Source organism: Henckelia pumila, chromosome 2 (genome assembly GCF_033568475.1).
Source record: "Henckelia pumila isolate YLH828 chromosome 2, ASM3356847v2, whole genome shotgun sequence".
NCBI lineage: Eukaryota > Viridiplantae > Streptophyta > Magnoliopsida > Lamiales > Gesneriaceae > Henckelia > Henckelia pumila.
The window spans coordinates 132227322-132249797 of NC_133121.1; the positions used below are offsets into that span (position 1 = coordinate 132227322).

At 35.7% G+C, this 22476-nt stretch overlaps 4 protein-coding genes across 4 annotated transcripts; 2 read left to right on the forward strand and 2 right to left on the reverse strand.

The window, feature by feature from the left end:
• Positions 1-4954: 4954 nt before the first annotated feature.
• On the reverse strand, positions 4955-5716 carry LOC140878440 (uncharacterized). The gene has a single exon (XM_073282042.1). The coding sequence runs from the start codon at positions 5714-5716 to the stop codon at positions 4955-4957; it is 762 nt and encodes a 253-aa protein (XP_073138143.1).
• Positions 5717-9194: 3478 nt separating this feature from the next.
• On the forward strand, positions 9195-13147 carry LOC140883524 (uncharacterized). Its single transcript, XM_073290029.1, has 3 exons — positions 9195-9344; positions 12337-12493; positions 12907-13147. The coding sequence occupies exons 1-3, from the start codon at positions 9342-9344 to the stop codon at positions 12951-12953; spliced, it is 207 nt and encodes a 68-aa protein (XP_073146130.1). The 5' UTR covers positions 9195-9341; the 3' UTR covers positions 12954-13147.
• A 1032-nt stretch (positions 13148-14179) lies between these two features.
• On the forward strand, positions 14180-14685 carry LOC140880332 (protein transport protein Sec61 subunit gamma-1-like). Its single transcript, XM_073284681.1, has 2 exons — positions 14180-14356; positions 14433-14685. The coding sequence occupies exons 1-2, from the start codon at positions 14263-14265 to the stop codon at positions 14546-14548; spliced, it is 210 nt and encodes a 69-aa protein (XP_073140782.1). The 5' UTR covers positions 14180-14262; the 3' UTR covers positions 14549-14685.
• A 1007-nt stretch (positions 14686-15692) lies between these two features.
• LOC140880331 (exocyst complex component EXO70B1-like) lies at positions 15693-18336 on the reverse strand. The gene has a single exon (XM_073284680.1). It carries the CDS (start codon positions 18271-18273, stop codon positions 16657-16659), a length of 1617 nt encoding a protein of 538 aa, XP_073140781.1. The 5' UTR covers positions 18274-18336; the 3' UTR covers positions 15693-16656.
• Between the last annotated feature and the right edge of the window lie 4140 nt (positions 18337-22476).

Genomic DNA, 22476 nt, shown 5'->3' on the forward strand with positions numbered 1-22476 from the left:
ATGAGGACAGCGCAGAGTCGGCAGAAGAGTTATGCGGATGCCAGACGACGCGATTTGGAGTTCGCGGTAGGTGATCACGTATTCTTGAAGGTGTCACCTATGAAGGGAGTAGCGCGTTTTGGGCGGAGAGGCAAGCTTAATCCGAGATACATAGGGCCATTCGAGATCTTGGAGCGAGTTGGCACGTTGGCCTATCGTTTAGCTCTACCTCCAGGGCTAGCGGCAGTGCACAACGTTTTCCATGTATCCATGCTTCGGAGATATGTCTCCAATCCGTCGCATGTGTTGGATTTTGAGCCCTTACAGTTGCCACCAGATCTTGTTTACGAGGAGAGACCAGTGCGGATTTTGGCTAGAGAGGAGCGGAGGCTTAGGACGCGGGTCATACCGATGGTCAGAGTCCAGTGGCTGAATCACTCGGAGGAGGAAGCTACTTGGGAGACCGAGGCTGACATGAGGACTCGCTACCCGGAGTTGTTCGGGTAAGTACTTTAATTTCGAGGACGAAATTCAATTTAAGGGGGGGAGAATTGTAACACCCGGTATTTTTAATTACATAAATCCGCCTGCATAATTAGGATATTTAATTATTTAAATTTATGATTTATGGGTTAAATAATTATGTGAATTATTTGTGCATGATTTAATTTATTTTTAAGCATTTAACCCATAATTAGTGATTTTTATGATTTTTAGTATTTTTATTATTTGATCGCGTAGACGGGACCGTGGACGGACGAGATGACAACTTTCGAGCCAAATTATTTTATGAGCCTTTTTGGAGCCTTAAAATATTATTTTGAGTTTTATTATCTCAAAATTTTAAGTATTTAATTTTATATAATTTTAGGAGTCCATTTTATTCAAAATTAGCCATAATATTGACTTTTTAGTATTTTTAAAATTTCCCTAAATTAATATTTCGAGATTTTATTTATGTTATCAGATTTTTAAATGTTTAATTAAGAGTTTAAGTTGTATATTTAATATTTAAAACTTTTTATCCTTATTTATTTAACCTATATTTTAATTAACACAAAAATTAAACCTAATCTACCCCAAACCCCTTAGCCGATCGTTCACCCCCTTAGCCGCCTCCATTCTCCATCTTCATCTTCTTCCTCAAGCCTAGGAGGTTCCATAGCTCAAATCTTTTAAAGCTTCGAAGGTGTGTTCGCCCCGTCGTCCCGGAAACGTCCTACGTGCGTTCTAATCAACTCCTACGGTGAAAGGCATGATTTTCTTCTTGTTTTTAACATCATATCAGTATATATTATGTAGGTTAAGGTAGGCATGGAAATTCTTTTAGAAACTTTTCAGAAAATCGTTTGAAGTTTGTTGTTGGTGCATTGCCTTCGAATTTCATAGCATGTTCACGTCTTCTTCCTATCCATGCATGGTTCGGCTGATGGCTAGGTCTCCGGGGGGGTGTGGGAACGTGGTCTGGGCTCGAGTGGCTCGAGTGGTTCGAGCCAAACGAGCCCAGGTGGTCACCTTGTTCAGCAAAGGGTTCGGCCGAGTAGCAGTTAGGGTTTTGGGTTTGAGGGGCTTCGGTTCGATGTAGGGTAAGCATGGGGTTGGGACCTTGGTATGGTTCGAACCGGCAGGACCCTGGGGAGGTCCTGCCGGCGGCGCTCCGGCCGGTCGTGGCCGGAGCAGGGCGGCAGCAGGCGTTGAAGGCCTGCTGCCCAAGCTTCGGCGGCCGAGAGAGGTAAGTAGACTAGGGTTTCGGTTCTAGGGTTTCTAGTGGGTTCCGGGTCGGGTCTTGGGTCCGGGTCGGGTCTAAAATAATATGGGTTAAGTTAAGTGGGTCCGGGTCCGGGTTATTTTAGTTGGGCTCGGGTAGTTTTATTTTTAAGTTTTTAAGTTAATTAGGAATTAAATGGGCTAATTAAATTCCCAAAAATTTAATTAGTACCATTTAATTTATTTGGAGTCCATTAAATTATTTTGGGTTATTTTATTTATTTTTGGGCTTTTAATAATTTTTATTTAAATTTTTAAGTTGGCCAGAAAATTTTATGGGCTTGGGAGCCCATGAAAGTTAGTGGGCCAGTTATTGGGCTTTTGGGCCCATTGGGCCAGGGATAGTGCTATTGGGCCTAAGCTAGTGTTAATGGGCTTGAGTGTAGGGCCAGCAGTCCAGGACCATCCATGAGAAAATTTGCATGTGTCCTGAATATATATTTAATTATTTATATGCATTTAAGTTATTTTAATATTTATATGTTAGTAAGAAATTAAATTAAATATATATGATGGACACACATTTTATTCAAGTACATGCATTCATGAAATAATATTTTATGCATGATTTAATGTTTAAGTTGAGCAATAAAAATATTTTATGTTGGAAGTTGAAGTAGTGTGACAATTTAAGGGGGATTCGTCCCCATATGATTGAAGGGCAGTTTACTGCCAATTTAAGAGGTGATTCGTCACCGGCCACGTACGTAGGTTTCCACGCTGATCAGTATTTAATGTATGATTTAAGGTTACACTACGGATACAACCATGCTATGTTAGAAAATAAATTGCTCAATATTGTTATGTATTATGTTATGTATTATGTTTATTTAAGTAAGTTATGTTATGTAATTTTTAAGCATGCTCATTCATGTATATGTATGTATTAGTATTAAATTGGTTTAAATTATTTTAAACCCTCGTTATGTTAGCATGTTGGGCCTCTAGGCTCACTACACTGGTATGGTGCAGGTGAGTACGTTGAGGATGACATTGTACCCACCGGAGGCGAGGACGTATGAGCATGCATGCAGTGACCCCGTGACCGTGATAGATGTTTGAGTCACATGCATGTTGATATTTTTGTCAGTATGATACATTTTTATTATTTTCAGTGATTGAGGGTCTAGAATATTTATTTCATATTTTCAGTGCATGCAAACTTTTAATTACTTATGCAGTATATTTTTAATTAATGTTTGACTCAGATATTTATTATATTTTTAAGAATGCATTTTTATTTAAGTATTTAATTGTTTATTCATTTTAAATATTTTTACTCTGTGCATATATGTATGGGCATATATGTACATATTTTATTTAGTAAGTATAAAAAAAAAAAAATTTCCGCATATTTATTTATTATAGAGTTAGGGTCGTTTCACATTATGAACAAAGGAACTATAGGAACTAGAAAGCTGCTGATCACTGAAAACTAAATACATGGGATGCACTATAGAAAAGGATGAAGGAAAAGAAGAAGTAGCATAGCAATGAAAGTCACGCAAATGAGTGGGTTTTGTGGGAACACGATGAGGACGTGTCATATATGGTTGTCTTGTGGGACAAGTTTGTGGAAGATCCAAAGAGGATGATGGAGCAGTGGACTGCTGTGGAAACTCTGTATCAAAGAAGGAGTCTATATCTGGAATAAGAGTGACTTGATCTTGAAAAGGAAAAGAGTTCTCATGAAATATTACATCACGAGATATATAAACCTGATTTGTTTCAATATTTAACAATTTATAAGCTTTATAGCCTGGAGGAAAACCCAAAAACACAGATTTTATAGCTCGAGGAGAAAACTTATGGCGATGAGAAGAAAGAGTAGAATCATAACATAAACACCCAAACACTCGTAAGTGATCATAAGAAGGGCTTTTAGCAAAGAGAAGTTGAAAATGACTTTTATTGGCTAGAAGTGAAGAAGGTGTTCTGTTAATGAGATAAACGGAAGTGAGTATGCAATCACTCCAATATTCCAGTGGAGTGTTAGACTGGAAAACCAAAGCTCTAGCTACATTCAAGATGTGTTGATGTTTGCGTTCAACCACAGAATTTTGTTGTGGACTCCCAACACATGAATGATAAGAAAGAATCCCTTCATCATTGAAAAATTGAGAAAAGTTAAGCTCTGGAGCATTATCAGATCTAACAGATTTAACCTTTTGCCCAAATTGAGTATGCACCATCTTACAAAAATAAAGAATTGTGGTGACTGCATCAGACTTGGATTTAAGAAGATAAACTCATGTGAAGCGTGTATGATCATCAACAATTGTTAAGAAATACTTATAACCTTCAACACTTAAAATCTGGAACGGTCCCCAAATGTCAATATGAATCAATTGAAAAGGAGCATCACTAAGAGAATTATTGGAAATAAAAGGTAAACGCTTTTGTTTGGACAAATGACATGTATCACAAACCAGTGAATCATCATGTTTTATTGAAGTAGTACGCAAAGCACTGTTTACAATATCAAGTTTTGAAAAAGAAGGATGACCTAATCTATAATGCCAAAGCTCTGAAGTACTAAAGGAAACATTACAGATTGCTTGAGGAAAATCTGGAATTTGAGTGTTCAAATGTATAAGTTTCCAACTCTTCTACCCATCCCAATCATCTTGTCCTTAATAAGATCCTGAATGTGACAGAAATCATGAGAAAAGGAAACTAAGCAAGACATTTGTGTTGTCAATGAACTTACAGAAAGTAAGTTAAAGAAGAATTGTGGAACAAACAAGACATTGTCTAAAATCAGTGCAGACGTTACTCGAACTGAGCCAACATGTGTAGATGACACTATGGAATTATTTGGTAAGGTGACACGAGAAGTTTTTGGTTGATAGGAAGAAAAGAAATTCAAAGAACAATAGATATGATGTGTTGCACCTGTATCAAGGACCCAATCAGACGAAAGATTAGAGTTAAAGCCAACTGATAAAGAATGAATATCATTCAAGAATGAAACAAAAGGTTCTGGCTGCTGATTGCCCAATGTGTTTCCAAGCCCTGACTGAAGTTTAGAACTTAGGAATGCAATAAGTTGTCTGCATTGATCAGGATTCAGAGAATCATTCACATTACTCATGGATACACCAGGAGATCCAAATGATTGATTGACTTGCATTCTTCCATCATTCACAGAAACATCAGGAGATACATGAGCTTGATTTGCTCGCATTCGCCCATCATTTGATTGTCTCTATTTATACCTAGGATGTCCCGGAGGATAGCCATGAATCTTGAAACACTTATCAACAGTATGACCAGGATAATGACATCCAGAACACAGAGGTCTATCACCAAAGTTTTTGTCATTAGGATATCCATTTCGACCTCCCCTGTTATTTTGAAAACTTCGCACAACAGCAATATGAGATGATTGAGCTGCCACTGACGATAAATCCACACCATTGTCAAGCATATTTTTGTGTATAGAGCGTTGTCTTTCCTCCTGTAGTACTAATGAGAAAAGCATTGAAATCGTTGGAGTTGGTTCCGTCATTAGAATTTGAGCTCGAATTTGAGCATAAGAATCATTCAAACCCATCAAAAACAGCATAACGCACTCCTGATCTTGATAAGTCATCCACTCTTTTATTGAACCACAATTGCAAACAGAGACCGGTTGAAAATCCTTGAGCTCATCCCACAAAATTCTCAGTTTAGTATAATATGAATTAGCATCCATAGATCCTTGCTGTAGACCATTCAATAACTTCTTAATCTGGAAAATGCGTGGAGCATTACTTTCATGAAATCGATTACGCAGATCCGTCCAGATTTCAGAAGCAGTAGTGATAAACAATAGACTATCCGCAATGTCACGACTCACATCATTCAATATCCATGAAATTACCATACTATTACATCGAATCCATGCCCCAAACAACAAATCATCGGAATTCGGCCGTAACAATGATCCATCCACAAATACGAATTTATTTTTGGCTGTTAATGTCATAGACATAGATCGATTCCAGGAATTATAGTTATTACCTGTAAGCAAGTATGATACCAATTTCATACTAGGATGATCCCCATTCTGCAAATATAATGGACTACCAGTATCTTCAAGAGGCTCGTCCGATCAGATTCGGCGGAGCTTGATTATTTAGAGCTTGCTGTCCTCTCGCCATTGCAAACACGAATCAGAGTAGCATCTTAACTTGATACCATATCAGAGTTACAAAATTGAAAGAAGAAGCTAGTAATCTTCATTGAGAGATAATCGAAGAGAAAACCCAAGTTCATTACAATTGAAATAGTGAAAAATGTTTCTGTTCTATATATATAAATTGGAAACTGCCAAAACATATATATATATATACATACTTATAATAGAAACGCGAACACGACTTTTGCTATGTATTAAAAACGTGTTTCTATTATTACTTTAATATATCCTTCGTGATTCCTCAATGCTTCATTAAGACTTTTGGGTGGTATGATCAGTAAATATTGAGCCTATGTCCTCAACTGGAAAATTAAGTAGCTTTGTTTTGGTCACCCTTTAAATTATGTTAATCAATTCTTTGAATTGTTATTGGAATTTAATTTTCATACTCCATCATGTACTTTACAAACTGTTAAATAACAATAAAACTAGTCGCTAGTCTCCTAGAAAAAATTAATTGGATTTATCATGAATTTTATTTTGGATCTGTCGCAATCAAAACATGTATAGGATTGAGTTTCGCTGTTCCTGGAGCCTAAGCACATGTGTGTGAAGGTTTAGTTACTATGGTGTAGTTTGTGATTGGTACTTGAAATTGGGAGGTCGATGTAGTCCGTAATATTTGAGTTAAACTATGATATTGCTTCTTTGTGTGATAAAATAAATATTATACTTCACAATCCAGAAAACTCTGATTCTGTCAGTTATCATAGATCAAGATAATAGCGAGTTACAGCTCACATCATGTTTCTTTCCTTTTTCCTTTTTTTTTTTTTTTTTTGCATTATAAGGATTCAGAGTACCTACTTTGTGCTTGGCTAATTTGGTTCTCAGTAGCTTAAAGGTTGTTAGTTGTTGCGGCCTCTGCAAATGTAAATACATTTAACCAGTGCAAACATGTGACTAGTTAATGGAATTGTTAGGGTATGATTTTTACGTACATCAAGGGGGTATAGAAAGTGTGCAAACATATAAAAGGAATTAGGTCGATCGGTATATGAACCTTTTTCGGAAAATCATAGATAGCGACCTGATGTTGTGCTACGTAAGAAAATATTATTCACTTTTGTGACCAACTCAGCAAGCTAACTTATTAAAGGAATAAGCTTTGATAGATGAAGTTGATGTTGGATATTAAAGCAAGCATCCTGATGTTGATTTGCTATTTGACAAATTTTTTTCATCTTACTGATATTAAACTCATTGCCATTAATTTGGTTTGGAATGTTGATGAAATGGTTTATTTGAGGAAAGATGTGGGGTTACTTCTTTGGCTTGCAACTTTATCTTGGCAAATGCACGAGTACAAGCATGAGGCATGACACAGTTTTATCTGAAAGAGTAGAATGGTGTACTACTGGCGCTAACTGTGTACGTACTTGTTGCATCTAAGCAAGCCTCAAGGGAGTTCCACTGGGGTTTTTTCATTGTTTACATCTACAGTGAAAAAAATTAAGGTAGATGAATCCAAATAGAGCCTCTAAGGTAAATTTCGCAAATATTTCCTGGATATAATTTCCTAACCAAAGTTGATTACGAACTCATTTAACAAACGCAACCATCGAAAAAAATTGCTTTGTTTTAACTCATGAGCTACTTTGTTTCTGTCCTATACTACCTTTTTCATCCTTTCTTTGGTGTGTATACTACATGTCTACATTCAGTTAGATTAATTATGGCTCCTCATGCATGTGATGTTGTTGTCATAATTTTATTTGGAGATGCTTGTGCGTCGCGACAAAACTTGATCAACTTGCCTTTCTGCTTACAGAATATGTGGATGCTTGCTCACATTGATTGTAATAATCTTGTTTCTTACAGTTGATATGCTGATGAAAAGGTCGCCAACTCACCGAGGCTACATGAAAAACATCCTATGAGCGTTACTGTAATGACTTGATACTTCCGGAGTGTGGAGCAGGTGAACTCTTGGCCAGAAGTCAGGAGTTCGATTTTTCTTGCCAACACTTTTTTGGGCTAGCTTGTCACACAGGGTTTGCCCAATGTGGTTTACCTGACTAACGTAGTTTGCAGGCTATTGCGTTAGTCCGAAGGTTTATCCAGAGCGCACCTCAAAGTAGCGGCTGCGGGTTCCCACGTCACAGAAAAAAAAAAAGTTAATTTGTGTGTAGGTACTCGAATTTATTTATTCCAATCCATGTGTGGATCATGTTTTCAGTGCAAATTGTACAATATGCTGAATTTTTTTTATCCCATGATATGGGTTCTTCAGATCCTGCATGGTCGTGATACGCATTCTTAGGATTGTGCATTGAATTCAACATAAAAAGGGGAAGAAATAAAATGATATTATGCTACATAGAGAAAACTTGTTTCGGTATACTCGAAACCACAAAACCTATCGTTTTACTATTTAATTGACCACAACTATAATGCAGTGATTGGAACTATTATTATATGCTCGAGGCCTCTTACTTCTAAAGCCATCGTATTTGAAATCTAGGTTCACGGTGCTGTTGTGACTTGTGAGATTGTATAAAATTTACGAAGTAATATTTTTTATTTTTATTTTTTAAAAAATAAGTCAAATAAATGAAGAAAACATTATTTCATATTATCCAAAGTATTAAAAGTGAAATTTTTATAGGCCTGCGGAGATTCCTAATCGCATCGCGTGTTGCGGCTCCATATGGAATTAATTAAATATTACGCATTCAAAAATTTTAAATACCAACTCAAAATCGATCTTTTAAAATTATTTTCTGAAGAAAGCAAACCAAAACGTGGGCCGATATATATTAAAGAAGTGAATATTTTATTTTATTTTTTTTTTTGGACATCGGTGAATAATTTATTAAACAGTAATCTTTTTAGCTGAATATATACCTTTTGGCTCCACAAATCTAACACGAAAATAGAAAAATGTTAACCACTTTTATTACCCATTTTAACTCCAAATACTGTACGTGAGATGTTCACAAAAATATTTAATATAAAAAAAATTGAATAGTTAGATGCTTCTACAAATTAGAATTTCAACTTTCAAGAATCACTAATAAATAATTGAAAAATCATTTCATTGTAATGTCTTAGAAATAATAATTTGATGAAATAAAAGTAAGAGATTCCTCCCAAATCATGAAATTAATGCTTGCAAACTCTAAAAATAAGTAATTATAGAGATTTTTTAAACAAATTTTATTATATGCTTCTCATTGAGATTTGTGTATTTGGTTGTGGTTTAAAATAATAATAATAATAATGTAATAAATATAAATTAAAAAATGTGGTTGTATAACAAATATGGGTTGCCCTTCCTGAACGCACAAATCTCCTCCTAAAACAATCGACAGAAGTAAAAAAGCCCCAAAGAAATTTATCCGCTAAAGAAGATCGAAACTCTCTTACCAGACGGTTCCAATTGCCACGGCAATTTTTGCTCCATTCAACCATGGTAAATTCTCTCATTTTGATTCTTGTTTTCTTTCCGCAGCTGATGTTTCGATTTCTTTTTTTCCTTTTTACCCCCTTTATTTTACTGGTCGATAGCACGGGGATTGATTATTTCACGACACTGCATCATTATATGTGTTTTAATTGGCCGTCTCGTTATGTGATTGTGGGAATTTTAAGTATATAAATGTGGATCCAAAATTCATTGGAAAAAAAAATATTGGCCCTGGGGTTGGATGAATTTTAGCTGATTGCCTGATCCATTGTGATGGGGTAATGCCTGAGGTTTTACATTAGTCGATTTTTTAAATTTTATTTGAACTAGATGTCAAATGCAAAATTTTGTTGTGAGATATTTGATGCCATTACGTTTCGAGTAATTGAGTATGAGACAAACTAATACTACTTAGTTAAACCTGGTAAACCAGTAAATTACCAATCTGGTAAACCAGTAAAATACCAATCACCAATTGGGGCCATACTTCTTATATAACTGACAAAAGTGACCGAATTAAAAATTCAATTTTTTTCTTTTTTTCTTTTCTTCCCCCACCTTTTAATCGTTTCTTTCTGTTCCCCATCTTATCGAACCTACTGTTGTTTTAGAATGAATTACATGTAGTCCTTGGGTTTAAATTTCTAAAAGATTCCACATTTTTAGCTACATATTTGAATTTTTGTTTTAATATTTGGTGAAATGATTAAAAGCTTAGTGCTTTTTTGAAAATGTTGCTATTATTATTATTTACCTTATGTTTTATTTTCTCTTGACTTTACAATTATATTTTAAAGTTACGCGTTTGTCTTTGTCTAACTTAAATATTTTATATTAGATTGTTTGGTTTTTGTGTGTGCGGCAAAACTGATGCATTTTGTTGAATTTCAACATATATTATTTTTCAAACCAAATGAATCAAATGGTATAAACTGATCCAATACGGTACAAAACCGTACCAGACTTAACCAAACTAATGGTTTGTATTTTAGATTTAGACATTTGTAAAATAAAAAACCAAACCAGATTTGGATAATAAAACTGAACCAACAGGTGAACATCCCTAACTTCAAGTGTAAAAGTATGTCCCTTCTTCACTCTAAGACCAGCTCACCAGCTGTTTCCTTAGAGTGGATGGAGCGCCGTATTTCTTCCCTCCCCCTTTGTCCACAATAAACCTCCGATCATCTTATTTTCCAAACACTTTCTCTGATATTTTCCCTTGGTTTGTGGGCCTTTTTTAGTCTTGTTATCCCTTTTGGGCTGCTTTCTGATGCTTTGATTGGTAGGGCCTCATCCAATTTCATAACTCCAAATTCCATTGGATCCAATTTGATTGTGACTTATGTTTCACTTCCCATGTCTACGACAATAACCTTACCCTCAGCTCTTGAGAATTGACACAAGCTAAGGCACAACCGTTCATCGAAGAGCACCCTTAATTTCGAAGGCCTGACCGTGGTGAATCTTCAGTACCTGTATTACTATTTCTCAGTTATCATACCAATGGGTAATCATATACTTGGAATTACAGCTAAAACATAACGTCTTCTCTCTTTTTTCTTGGATTTCTGTTGGCATCCTTCTTTTAAATGGAGTTTTCAGTTTTTTCTCCATTTCTTAGCCGTTATTAATTGTTTATTAGTTGTTACAGCTTTGATTGGTAGACCACCGATGTGTTAATTAACCATAGGCACTTCCAGGATGAGACAGCTGCAGTTCTCAGCTGCACTCCTTCCCTCCGTGACACACCATCCTCATGTAGTGTTGGTTCTTTCTTCAAATAATCGAGCCTTCGTGGTTCCTCAATGCTTCATTAAGACTTTTTGGGTGGTATGATCAGTAATTTAGCCTATGCCCTCAACTGGAAAATTCAGTAGCTTTGTTTTGGTCACCCTGAAAATTATGTTAATCAATTCTTTGAATTCTTATTGGAAGTATCAGACTTTACCTGTCATCTTTGATCCATCCTAGTTGTTTGTCATTAAAGAGGAGCCAAATTGCTCAATTTATTGATCTATGAATCTCCCAGCTGCTTGGGGAACAATTCCATTTTATTCTTAATGCCTGATACTTCTTCCCAGCTGCAAGGATAACAATTCCAATCCTTCCTTAATGCCTGATACTTTTCCCTTACCACATGGAAGGCCACCACCCGCTGAACAAATGATTCTGAAACCAGGTGAAGAGAGAAAATTTTCTATTCTGTTTATTCAGTTGTTAATGACTTGATGCCATTGATTTTGGGATGGTCTAGCTTAAGCACCTGGTAACCACGTGAAGACTGGGGTTCCTCATCCATTCATGCATGGGCCTGTTTCTCTCATGGGAGGAAAAGAACACTTCTCCAACATGTCCTTCATTTCATCAGTTCGTAAAATTGATGGGTGGTCTGGCCAAACCCCCAATCTACTGTTGACATATGTTGCTTTAATAGTTAATGTAGCTAGTGAATTGTGCCTCTGATGTGATGTTGCATGAAGTTCAGCTCCACTTGTCTATTTGCCTCTGATATCTCTTTGTTTTGCATCTCGCCGGTAAATTAACTCTATATTTTTAGTTTGATTCTCTTCAAGAGCGCAAATGGTAGAATGTCTTTCATGAGATTTGATTCTATAATGATGCATGGTTCTAGTCTGTCCAAACTTATAATTTACGGGATAAAAAATAGATTGCTATATTTTGGGTATCCAAGGCAAATTTATACGTATACACATGCATATGTTACTCTTCAGATGAATTAGTTACATGAGAAAATGCTAAAAAATAATTGATGATGCAAGGTTTTGTTTTTTGTCAACTGTATAGCAAATTTGTATGGCCTCACGTTAGCTGCTTCCATTGCTGTTTTGGAACATTTGGGGATATGTTGTGTCCACGAGTAAAAGTAGTTTAATTTGTGGATTCTCATAAATTTTAGGGTGGTATAATCACAACTTGCAAATTTGGATCGCCCTCTTTGTTACCTTACAATGTTTTATTTTGCCTTCATCTTTAGACAACCTCAAGGCGTGTGGCCGATAGGAAGGTATCGAAATTTGAGAAGAACATAAAGAAGAGAGGTGTAACTGGTGAAACAACTAAAAAGAAAGGCAGTTCTTATCCTGTAGGCCCTATGGTGCTTGGGTTCATCATATTTGTTGTTGTTGGATCATGTAAGTAGCTATCTTTTCCTACACATATGTACCATTTCCTGTCATATGAGTAGAGAAGACGCTTTCAGCTTCACTTATGTACCATACTTTTAACTACCTTAATGTCATGCATCCATGTAACGTTGATTTGTTGCAAAATTATTTGCAATAACCTTTTTATCTTTTAAAATGCAACTCATTTACCAGTTTGTGTGCCATATCCCGAGGATGTGAATATTTTGATACCCCCAATCCCTGTCATTTTAATGTGTGTTGTATAAGTCTATGAATCAGGTGCCATGACTTTAAGTCGTGATGTTCAGCGAGCGAAGGTGCATGGCTCCTGATCCTTGCATGACTCCTGACAGCTTTCTAATGTTAATCTGCTTCGATTGCCGTCAACTGATTGCTCTATCTATTTGCTATTTTTGCAGCCTTGTTTCAGATTATCCGAATGGCAACAAGTGGAGGCATGGCGTGAATGTGTTGTGAAATTCAGCATGTAGATTATGTAACTTAGGTGTGGTCAGTGGTGTTCGTTCACTTTTGGCATGGAATTAAGATGTGAACTTCATCTCTTAGTTCAAAAGGTTTAACTTCGGAGAGCCTTTTTAGACACTTTTGTATCTTTTGGTTTGACTTTAATAATATTATTATATAAGTGATTGATTATAATTTTTACGTCTTTCAACTTTTCCATCATCGGTCATTTAATTAGTAAATCGAAGTCCGAAGACTATACCAGAAGAAACATTGTGTAGTTAAAGACTGTTTCTCCATTAAAACAAGGGAATATGTATGTAAGAAAATAATATTTATTTGACCATGAATTTAAAATACAACATTATCAATAATTAACCTTTGCTACATCTACTCGTATTAATTCATTATGTAGCAAGGGATGAAAAATGAAAAATTATGTTTTAATTTTCATTTGTTGTTTTTTTTTTTCTCAAGGAAATAATGGAGAGGATTTGTTGATGAAAAAGTTGGTATTTTGTACATAAAAAGTAATTGCTGTATAATTATTCAACAGTCTACCTATATTATTAAATAATGGAGAGATTTCAATATATCTAATTAATTTTAGGTCATTATTTTTCTAGTTCCAAATTAATTAATTTTCTCAAAAGTAGCTCTAATGTACATAATTTTATTTTTGAATCTCAAAGATGATCGTCTTTTATTTAATGAACATGATTTATTTATATTTTTGTTTAGTAATAAAGTGTATTTAAAATTCCATATTTTGTTTCTCAAATTTTTATTTAATTATTATGAGATTTACAAAGTTAAATATGCTAAAATATTTATTACTGTAATTATAAATACTTCCAATTGCAATACATGATATTTTATACATAATATGACATACAATATGTGCTAAACGTTTAGGCGATATTATAATATAGTTTTTTGGACTGCGAATTTGAGTGAACAAAATATTTTAAAAGATAAAAGTAAAATAAATAGGAAAAAAAACCAAAGTGAAGAAAATGTATTTTTTCCGAATACTTTTTAAATAATTACAATAATAAAAATTCAATTACTAGTAGTGTAAAAAAAATAGATGGAGCCTGGGTAAAACATCACATGAGATTAGGGATATTTCGGTAATAGTACATTCCGTCATCCTCGTAGACTTCAACCAATAAGAAATGGTCCACGCGTCATTGCATCTTCTGATTTTCCCCAATATTATAAATATTGGAACATAAAACCCTAATTTTGTTAATCTCCGAACTTAATTCCCAGATTTAGGAAAGTGAAAAGGAGAAACAATCGGAGATATGGATGCTTTGGATTCAGTTTTCGATCCACTCAGAGAATTCTCCAAGGACAGCATTCGTCTTGTGAAACGATGCCACAAGCCTGACCGCAAAGGTAGCGCGCCAGCAATCCCCTCTGTCGTATGAGTTTCTTCTTAATTTTGTGAATCACTTTTGATTTTTGTTTGTAGAATTCTCGAAGGTAGCTACTCGAACTGCGATCGGTTTCGTCGTGATGGGATTTGTCGGGTTTTTCGTCAAGTTGATCTTCATCCCCATCAACAATATCATCGTGGGTGCTTCCTGATGAATCCCATTCCAGTGACCGGTGATCTGGTGATCTGTCTTTATTTTGCTGATATCGATTAAATTTGAAATTTTGTTTCTTTATGAATGTAATGAGCTTCAAAGATTCTTTATATTTTATGAATTTGAGATGTGAAATTGCGGTAATCTTTCTGCATTCCGTTAATCCCTTTCTCCTACTTATTACCCAGATAACATCTTTGAAATCTTTGAATATTTTGTACAAACGAAAAGAAAAGAACCCAAAATAGTTTTCAGTTTCCTTCAAAAACAATTCATTTATCGCAGGGTGTCTCACTCATAGAAGAAAACTTTGCGTCAAAAGATCAACTTGCCATAATTACTTTATGCGAAACCATCGCTAAGCTGTTGATCTGGAACTTTACATGCAGTCTAAATCCTATAGATATCTTCAAAACAAGCATTGAAGTTCTTGATTTTTTCTTTAGCCAGAGTTTTGAGCACCAGAAAAACCAATCATCCTCCGAACAGGGCAACACTTTCCTCGATGATGCTCTAAGATAATGTGTAGCATGTTGTTCGATCAGAGCTTGTCGTTTTTAATCCATTTATCTCCCAAAATGTTTGGGATTTGGAGTCCTTCACTTTTTGTACAATGTCAAGTATGTCGTTCATCGGAAGAATATACTGCACTTCAACATCCGCATACATTCTCGATTTTTTCTCGAGCTTTAGGTAGTGTTTGGGAGAATTTATAAGCAGTTTTCAGCTTTTTCTTAACAAAATTTCAAAAAAATTCAAAATTTTGTTAATGAAAAGTTCTGAGAAGTGTTTTTTAAAAGCTCTACCAAACACTACGTTAATTCCAAACGCAAACAAGTTATCGATGCCAAGAGGCCCTTTGTAATTAGAGACATGTTTTTCGTATTCAGATCATTGTAGTGTTTAGGTGAGCTTCTCGATTTCTCATCTTTTTTTTCTTTAACAAATTGTTATTCTTTTGTTAAGGAAAGGCTTCCAAACATATCTATTAGTATTCTCCTTTAATCAACTGTCCCCAGTTATCTTCCAGAGTCTCCAAAGTTGAATTAAAAGTCACCATAACCTGCTAGCGATCTTGCGTGGTGCATGACATAAGTGAAGGGATGAATATCACCGCTCTGCGTGGGCTTCCTCGAAGCCTCCTCCTGTATAGCATTCTCAAACTCCACAAAATTCCGAATCTCAGCTTCACCGAAGGCGCCTAACACCTTCTCTGCCTCGATACACACTCCATACCCCGCACCTCAGTCCATGAACAGTGCCTGTTAATCTGGTATGACCGCAGATAATGCCTGATATCCATATCCTTGTGTTGTCATCCAAGGACCTCCACTCCGTCATCTGTACTCCCTCAGATCAATCGCCATCTCCGGATGAATCGAGTCGAGGGAAAACATATCGTAGCCCATCAAATCTTATACCTCTGCTGCTGACATCTTGAATGTTTTCATGCACATCATCGTAAAATAACTCAGTTGCATCAATAGCTGTTGCAGCCCCTGAGCAATGGAGCCAAGATCCACGAAGGTTCTCAGGGCCAAGTTGGGCGGTATATGCCGGAAAGCATCCTCCAAACGATCCATCGAAAGCTGCAGCATGCTGATTCAGGCTCCGGGGGACTTCTGTTGTCCGTTGTCTCCGAGAGGGCAATGAGTTTGCACACTTTTTAGCTACTCAGGGCGTTAATATTGGAAGTAATCTGGAGTTTTCAGATTTTGTCCCTTTATTTTTAAACTCAAATGTACTTGAGGGAATTGGTTGTTTAAGTTATTCTAGACTTATTTGACTTCAAAAAACAAAACAAAACAAACAAACAAATACTAATGAGTAAAACAAAATAATACTAACGACTGACTACTCTCAACTCAACTCATGATATCATCATATATCTGTAATCTATTTATGCATCTATTATATTTTAGCATCTTTTAACAGCAAACCAGAGTATTTCTATTAATAATGGATCATTAATGAAATCTTATCCACCCATTGTCTCCCCATATGCCTTACACTTGCAAATCGCACCAGCACTGAAGAGCACATCAGCTCAAGTTACAAGTCGAGCTCTTCTTGAAAACAAAACAAAACATAAAGGATACGCGTTTCTTAGGTATTATTATTGCCTCTCATGCGGTGCAGAGTGAGGGGTGTTCCTTCGAACAGATCCAACAAACAATTCTCTAAATACTCCGGAGAGTATTTAATGTATTTTCCAGCATGCCTCCCACTCTCCTCTATTAGGCTCCCAAACCTTCTCAAGAATGATTGATACGCGTGAATCACTTTTATTGAAATGGATACGCGGAGCTCTTCTCGAAACTGAGGATCTGGAACCATCCAAGCAGTCTGAATCCTATAGATATCTTCAAAACAAGCATTGAAGTTCTTGATTCTATCTTTCAAAACATACTTTATTGTACTAGTACCTTTGCCCCAGCGGATCCCTTCATCTGTCAAACAAGATAGGACCTTGCTCCATGCTGCTCTAAGATAATGTGTAGCATGTTGTTCGATCAGACCTTGTTGTCTTTTAATCCACTCATATCCCAAAACGTTTCGGAGCTCTGACTCTTTCACTTTTTGTACAATATAAAGTATGTTGTTCATCAGGAAAACATACTGCATTGCTCTATCCTCATATATTCGCGATTTTTCCTCAAGATTTGATTCCAAACAAGTTATCAAAGACAAGAGGCTCTGAGCAACGAGAGACATGCTTCTTGTCTCCAAATTATCATTGTTCTCCTTCTCCAATCCTGAGTTATCCTCCTCAGTCGCCAAGAGTGTATTCAGTGTATCACTGTAATCCACTCTCAGTTTTGCATAGTTCATAACACATCTAGTGAGTGAATGGATCTTATCATCAGCAAGCACTTTCGCGTAATTCATAACATATCTAGTGAATGGAGAAATCAGACCATTCTGAATCGGCTTCCACGAAACCTCCTCCCGAACAGCATTCTCCAACTCCACAAGATTCCCAATTACAGCCTCACCGAGGGCATCTAACACTCCCTTTGCCTCCCTACACACCGTGTCCGTGTCGCCCGCATCTTCATCCATAAACAGTGCCTGTAAATCTGGTGTAACCGCAGATAATTCCTCGTACATGTCAAGAACCGTAAGCAAGTTCTCAGCAGACCTTCTCCCAATTGCAACCGCTTCTCCGAAGTTCAAAAACTGCATCACACATCCCTTGCACGTTTCCAAGAAGCAAACTTCCTTGATCCAATCAGACCCACTAAAAATCTGCTCACATAAACGTTTCTCCTCAGATAAAAGCCCCCGAACAACTGATCTGAAAGCTGGAATCCATCTCCTTATCATATCATCCAACGACTGCCACTCCATCCTCTGTACTTCCCCGATGCTCAATTTCTCCACCCCAAGAATCGCCAGACGCTTATCAAGAACATCACGGCGAACACTACAATAGGCCTGGCAGCATTCCTTTTCATAACCAGATCGGATCATCTCATCCGCAATCTCCCTCAGATCATTCACGGCTTCCGGATGGAGCAAGTCCAGGGACGGCATATCATCATCCCTTTCAAAGCTTATTGCTCTGCTGCTGACATCTTGAATACTTTCATTCACTTCAGCCCCCGAGGAATTGAGCGAAGATAGATGAATCCGGTCCCGGTCAAGTGTGACGGTGTTGCGGATAAGGATATCCCCGAATTCATCCTCCAAACGAGACATCGAGAGATGCAGCATGTTCATTCAGGCTCAGTTCCTCGGACAAATGGTAGACTGTCAAGAATTATCATTCTTAATTTTTTTTTTTTTAATGAAAAGTGGCTCCATTATTATCATTCTTGTTGAAAATATATTATATTATATTATAGTTGAATGTTTAAAATTGAGTTGTATTATTTTGAAAATTAGTGTGTGATGATGTAGATGATGATTAATTAATTTTTGGACTAATCTCCAATTTAGATCTATAAATAGGTCTCTCCATTTGTGTAGAAAATCACAATTTGAGAGAAGAAATTTTAAAGTGTGGAGTTTGAGAATATTTTGAGTTTTTGAATTTTTATAAATTTTTACTTTTTTACAACACGTTATCAGCACGATCGCTCGAAGGTTCTGTAAAATTTCCAAAGCTCACAAACACAAGAAAAAGGTAACAAGAATATGAATATTTATTTTATTGTTTATTTATTTATTGTGTATATATTTAATATATAATATCATGTTATGAAAAAAATAATAATAATTTTTTCAAAAACTTGTTATAAATCCTGGGAGGATGTTAAGACGACATTCCACACTCCCGATGAGGGATACGACAAGTATAAAAGCCTCTAAGGTTCTTAAACAATATAATCATATTTGTATAATTTCATGTTATTATATAAAAGGTTGTATATGACATCGATCTTATAATAATGTGATATGATATACATAATTATTTAATTATGATTATCATTATATGCATTGCATCATTATCATAAATTTTTATTCAACACACACTCGATTTTTTCCTTACCCCCAACGGTCACAACAGTAACAAAACGACTAGTTTTTTGCCTATAAATATGTTCACTCAAACTCATTTTCATCACACCAAAATTCATTTTTTCTCTCAAAATATTTTCTACTCGGTTTTTTTTAAGATGAATATGATGGCATGTATATGACTATTTTTCATAACGATTATGATCATCATGCTCACGAGTCTTGTACTCACCAGCGATTTTTTACCACATACTTTTCTCTATTTGTACACGCACTTGTAATTTTTGTTCTTTCATTATTTTGTATTGTCATATTAATGGAAATTAACTAATAAAATGCATTGTTATTTTTTTAGTACCACCATGTCAAACTTGACAAAGTTTGAATTCGTTGCACTCGATATCACTGGAAAAAATTATATGTCATGAACTCTTGATGTTGAGATGCATCTTGAGTCATTGGGTCTAAGTGAAACCATCAAAGAAAATAATTTATCAACCTCACAAGATAAAGCAAAAGCTATGATTTTCTTACGCCGACATCTTGATGAAGGGTTGAAATGTGAGTATCTTACATAAAAAGACCCAATGATTTTATGGAAAGAGTTGAAAGAAAGATTTGAGCATATAAGGGAAGTTATACTTCCGACCGCCTGAGGTGAATGGAATACATTAAGATTCCAAGACTTTAAAAAAGTCAGTGATTATAACTCAGCAATTGAAATTTTGTGGGCATGTGATTACTGAAATGGAAATGCTTGAGAAGATATTTTCCACCTTCCATGCATCAAATATAACTCTACAACAACAGTATAGAGTGCGTGGATTTTTGAGATATTCTGAACTCATCGCATGTCTTCTTGTGGCCGAAAAGAACAACGAATTGTTAATGAGAAATCATCAATCCCGACCCACTGGATCAACGGCATTTCCTGAAGCAAATGTCGTAATTAAAAATAAAAACCAAAATCAAAGGCATAAACAAGATTTTGGTCATGGACGAGGTCGAGGACGTGGACGTGGACGTAGAAATGACCGTAGTCATGGACGCGGTCGTGGATATGAAAATAATCGAGATAGTTATTTCAGTAACTCATCTCAAAAGAGCGTCACGTACCACCCACCAAAAAGGCAGCATGAAAACATGAGTGAAAATGAAAATCACTCAAAAAGAACCGAGAGTGTTTGTTATAGATATGGCACTCCGGGACATTGGTCACGTACTTGTCGAGCCCCTGAGCACCTTTGTAAGCTCTATAAAGAATCGATAAAGAGGAAGGAAAAAGAGACCAATTTTGTTGAAAATAGTGACCATTTAATTGGTTCAACTAGTTTCAATGCTGCAGATTTTATGAATGATTTCGAAGACATTGATTAAAAGATTGGTGAGACTAGATTGTAACAAATTTGTATCTTTCATGCATTCTTGTATTATAAAGCATGTTACATTTTGCATTTGTATTGTACTTATTTTTTTCTTATTGCATTTTTGTGAAGTTTGATATGGAAAATGCTACGAGCAAACATGAAAATAATCTCATGAAAATTTGCATACCGAATAGTGGTACAACACACACTATTCTTCGAGATGAAAGATATTTCTTGGAACTAAAACCAACAAAAACAATGGTGAATACAATATCAGGTCCTGTAGACTTGATTGAAGGTTTTGGTTAAGCACAATTTTTGTTACCTAATGGTACAAAAGTTTTGATAAATGATGCTTTATATTCACCACGATCGAAAAGAAATTTGTTGAGTTTTAATGATATATATTCTCATGGGTATGATACTGAGACAATGACTGATGGAAATCAGAAATATATGTGTCTTATCACATATAAGTCAGGAAAAAAATATGTAGTTGAGAAACTACCAATGCTCCCTACTGGATTGCATTATACACATATAAGTCCAATTGAATCAAATATGGTGATGGATAATTCATCAATATTAACCAATTGGCATGATCGATTGGGACATCCTGGTTCAACAATGATGCGAAGAATTATTGAAAATACACATGGTCATCCACTGAAAGACCAGAAGTTCTTTCAGAATAATAAGTTTCAATGTAAAGCATGTTCACTTGGAAAACTTATTATAAGACCATCACCAGCTAAAATCCAAACTGAATCACCCATATTTTTTGAACGTATTCAGGGTGATATTTTCATCCACCATGTGGACCATTTCGATACTTTATGGTATTGATCGATGTCTCTAGCAGATGGTCACATGTATGCTTATTGTCAACTCGAAATGTGGCATTTGCAAGATTAATGACTCAAATAATAAAATTGCGAAATCAATTTCCCGATTATACAATCAAGAAAATAAGACTTGATAATGTTGGAGAATTTACATCCCAGATTTTCAATGATTATTGTATGTCAATGGGAATCACTGTTGAACATCCTGTAGCTCATGTTCATACGCAAAATGGATTAGCTGAATCATTGATTAGACGTCTACAACTGATTGCTAGACCAATGATTATGAAAACAAAACTCCCTGTTTCTATATGGGGACATGCAATATTACATGCCGCTGCATTAATTCGCATCAGATCAAGTGCTTATCATAAATGCTCTCCATTGCAGCTTGCATTTGGTAAAGAACCAAATATTTCTCACTTGAGAATTTTTGGATGTATGGTGTATGTGCCTATTGCACCACCTCAAAGATCAAAAATGGGTCCTCAAAGAAAGACCGGTATTTATATCGGATATGATAGTCCATCGATCATTCGATATCTTGAGCCTCAAACGAGCGATGTGTTTACAGCACGTTTTGCTGATTGTCATTTTGATGAAAATATATTCCCAATGTTAGGGGGAGAAAAGAAACACATCGAAAAAGAAATCACATGGTATGTACCAACATTATTGCATTTGGATCCGAGAACCAAATAATGGGAAAAAGATGTACATCAATTTGTGCACTTGCAAAGAATAGCAAATCAAATGCCAGATGCATTTGCAGACACAAAAGGGGTAACTAAATCATATATACATGCTGTAAATGCCCCTGCTCGAATTGAAATTTCAAAGAAACAGATTGAAGACACTCATGATGTCATTAAACGCCTGAAGCGTGGAAGGCCAGTCGGTTCCAAGGATAAAAATCTTCGAAAAAGAAAAGGTATAGAGAAACACGATGATCATAAAATAGAAAATGGTGTTCCAGAAGAAATACCTGATGATGAAAATGTTTTGTCAGAACCACAAACTGACGAGAATCGTGAAATCTCTATCAATTATATTAATAATGGAAAAATATGGAACCAAAAAAAAAAATAGAAGATATTGATGATATATTTTCCTATAATGTGGCATATGACATCATAAATGAAAATGAGGATCATGAATCAAAATCTTTTGGTGAATGTAAAACTCGTCATGATTGGGCCAAATGAAAAGATGTCATCTAAGTTGAATTGAATTCGCTAAATAAACGTAAT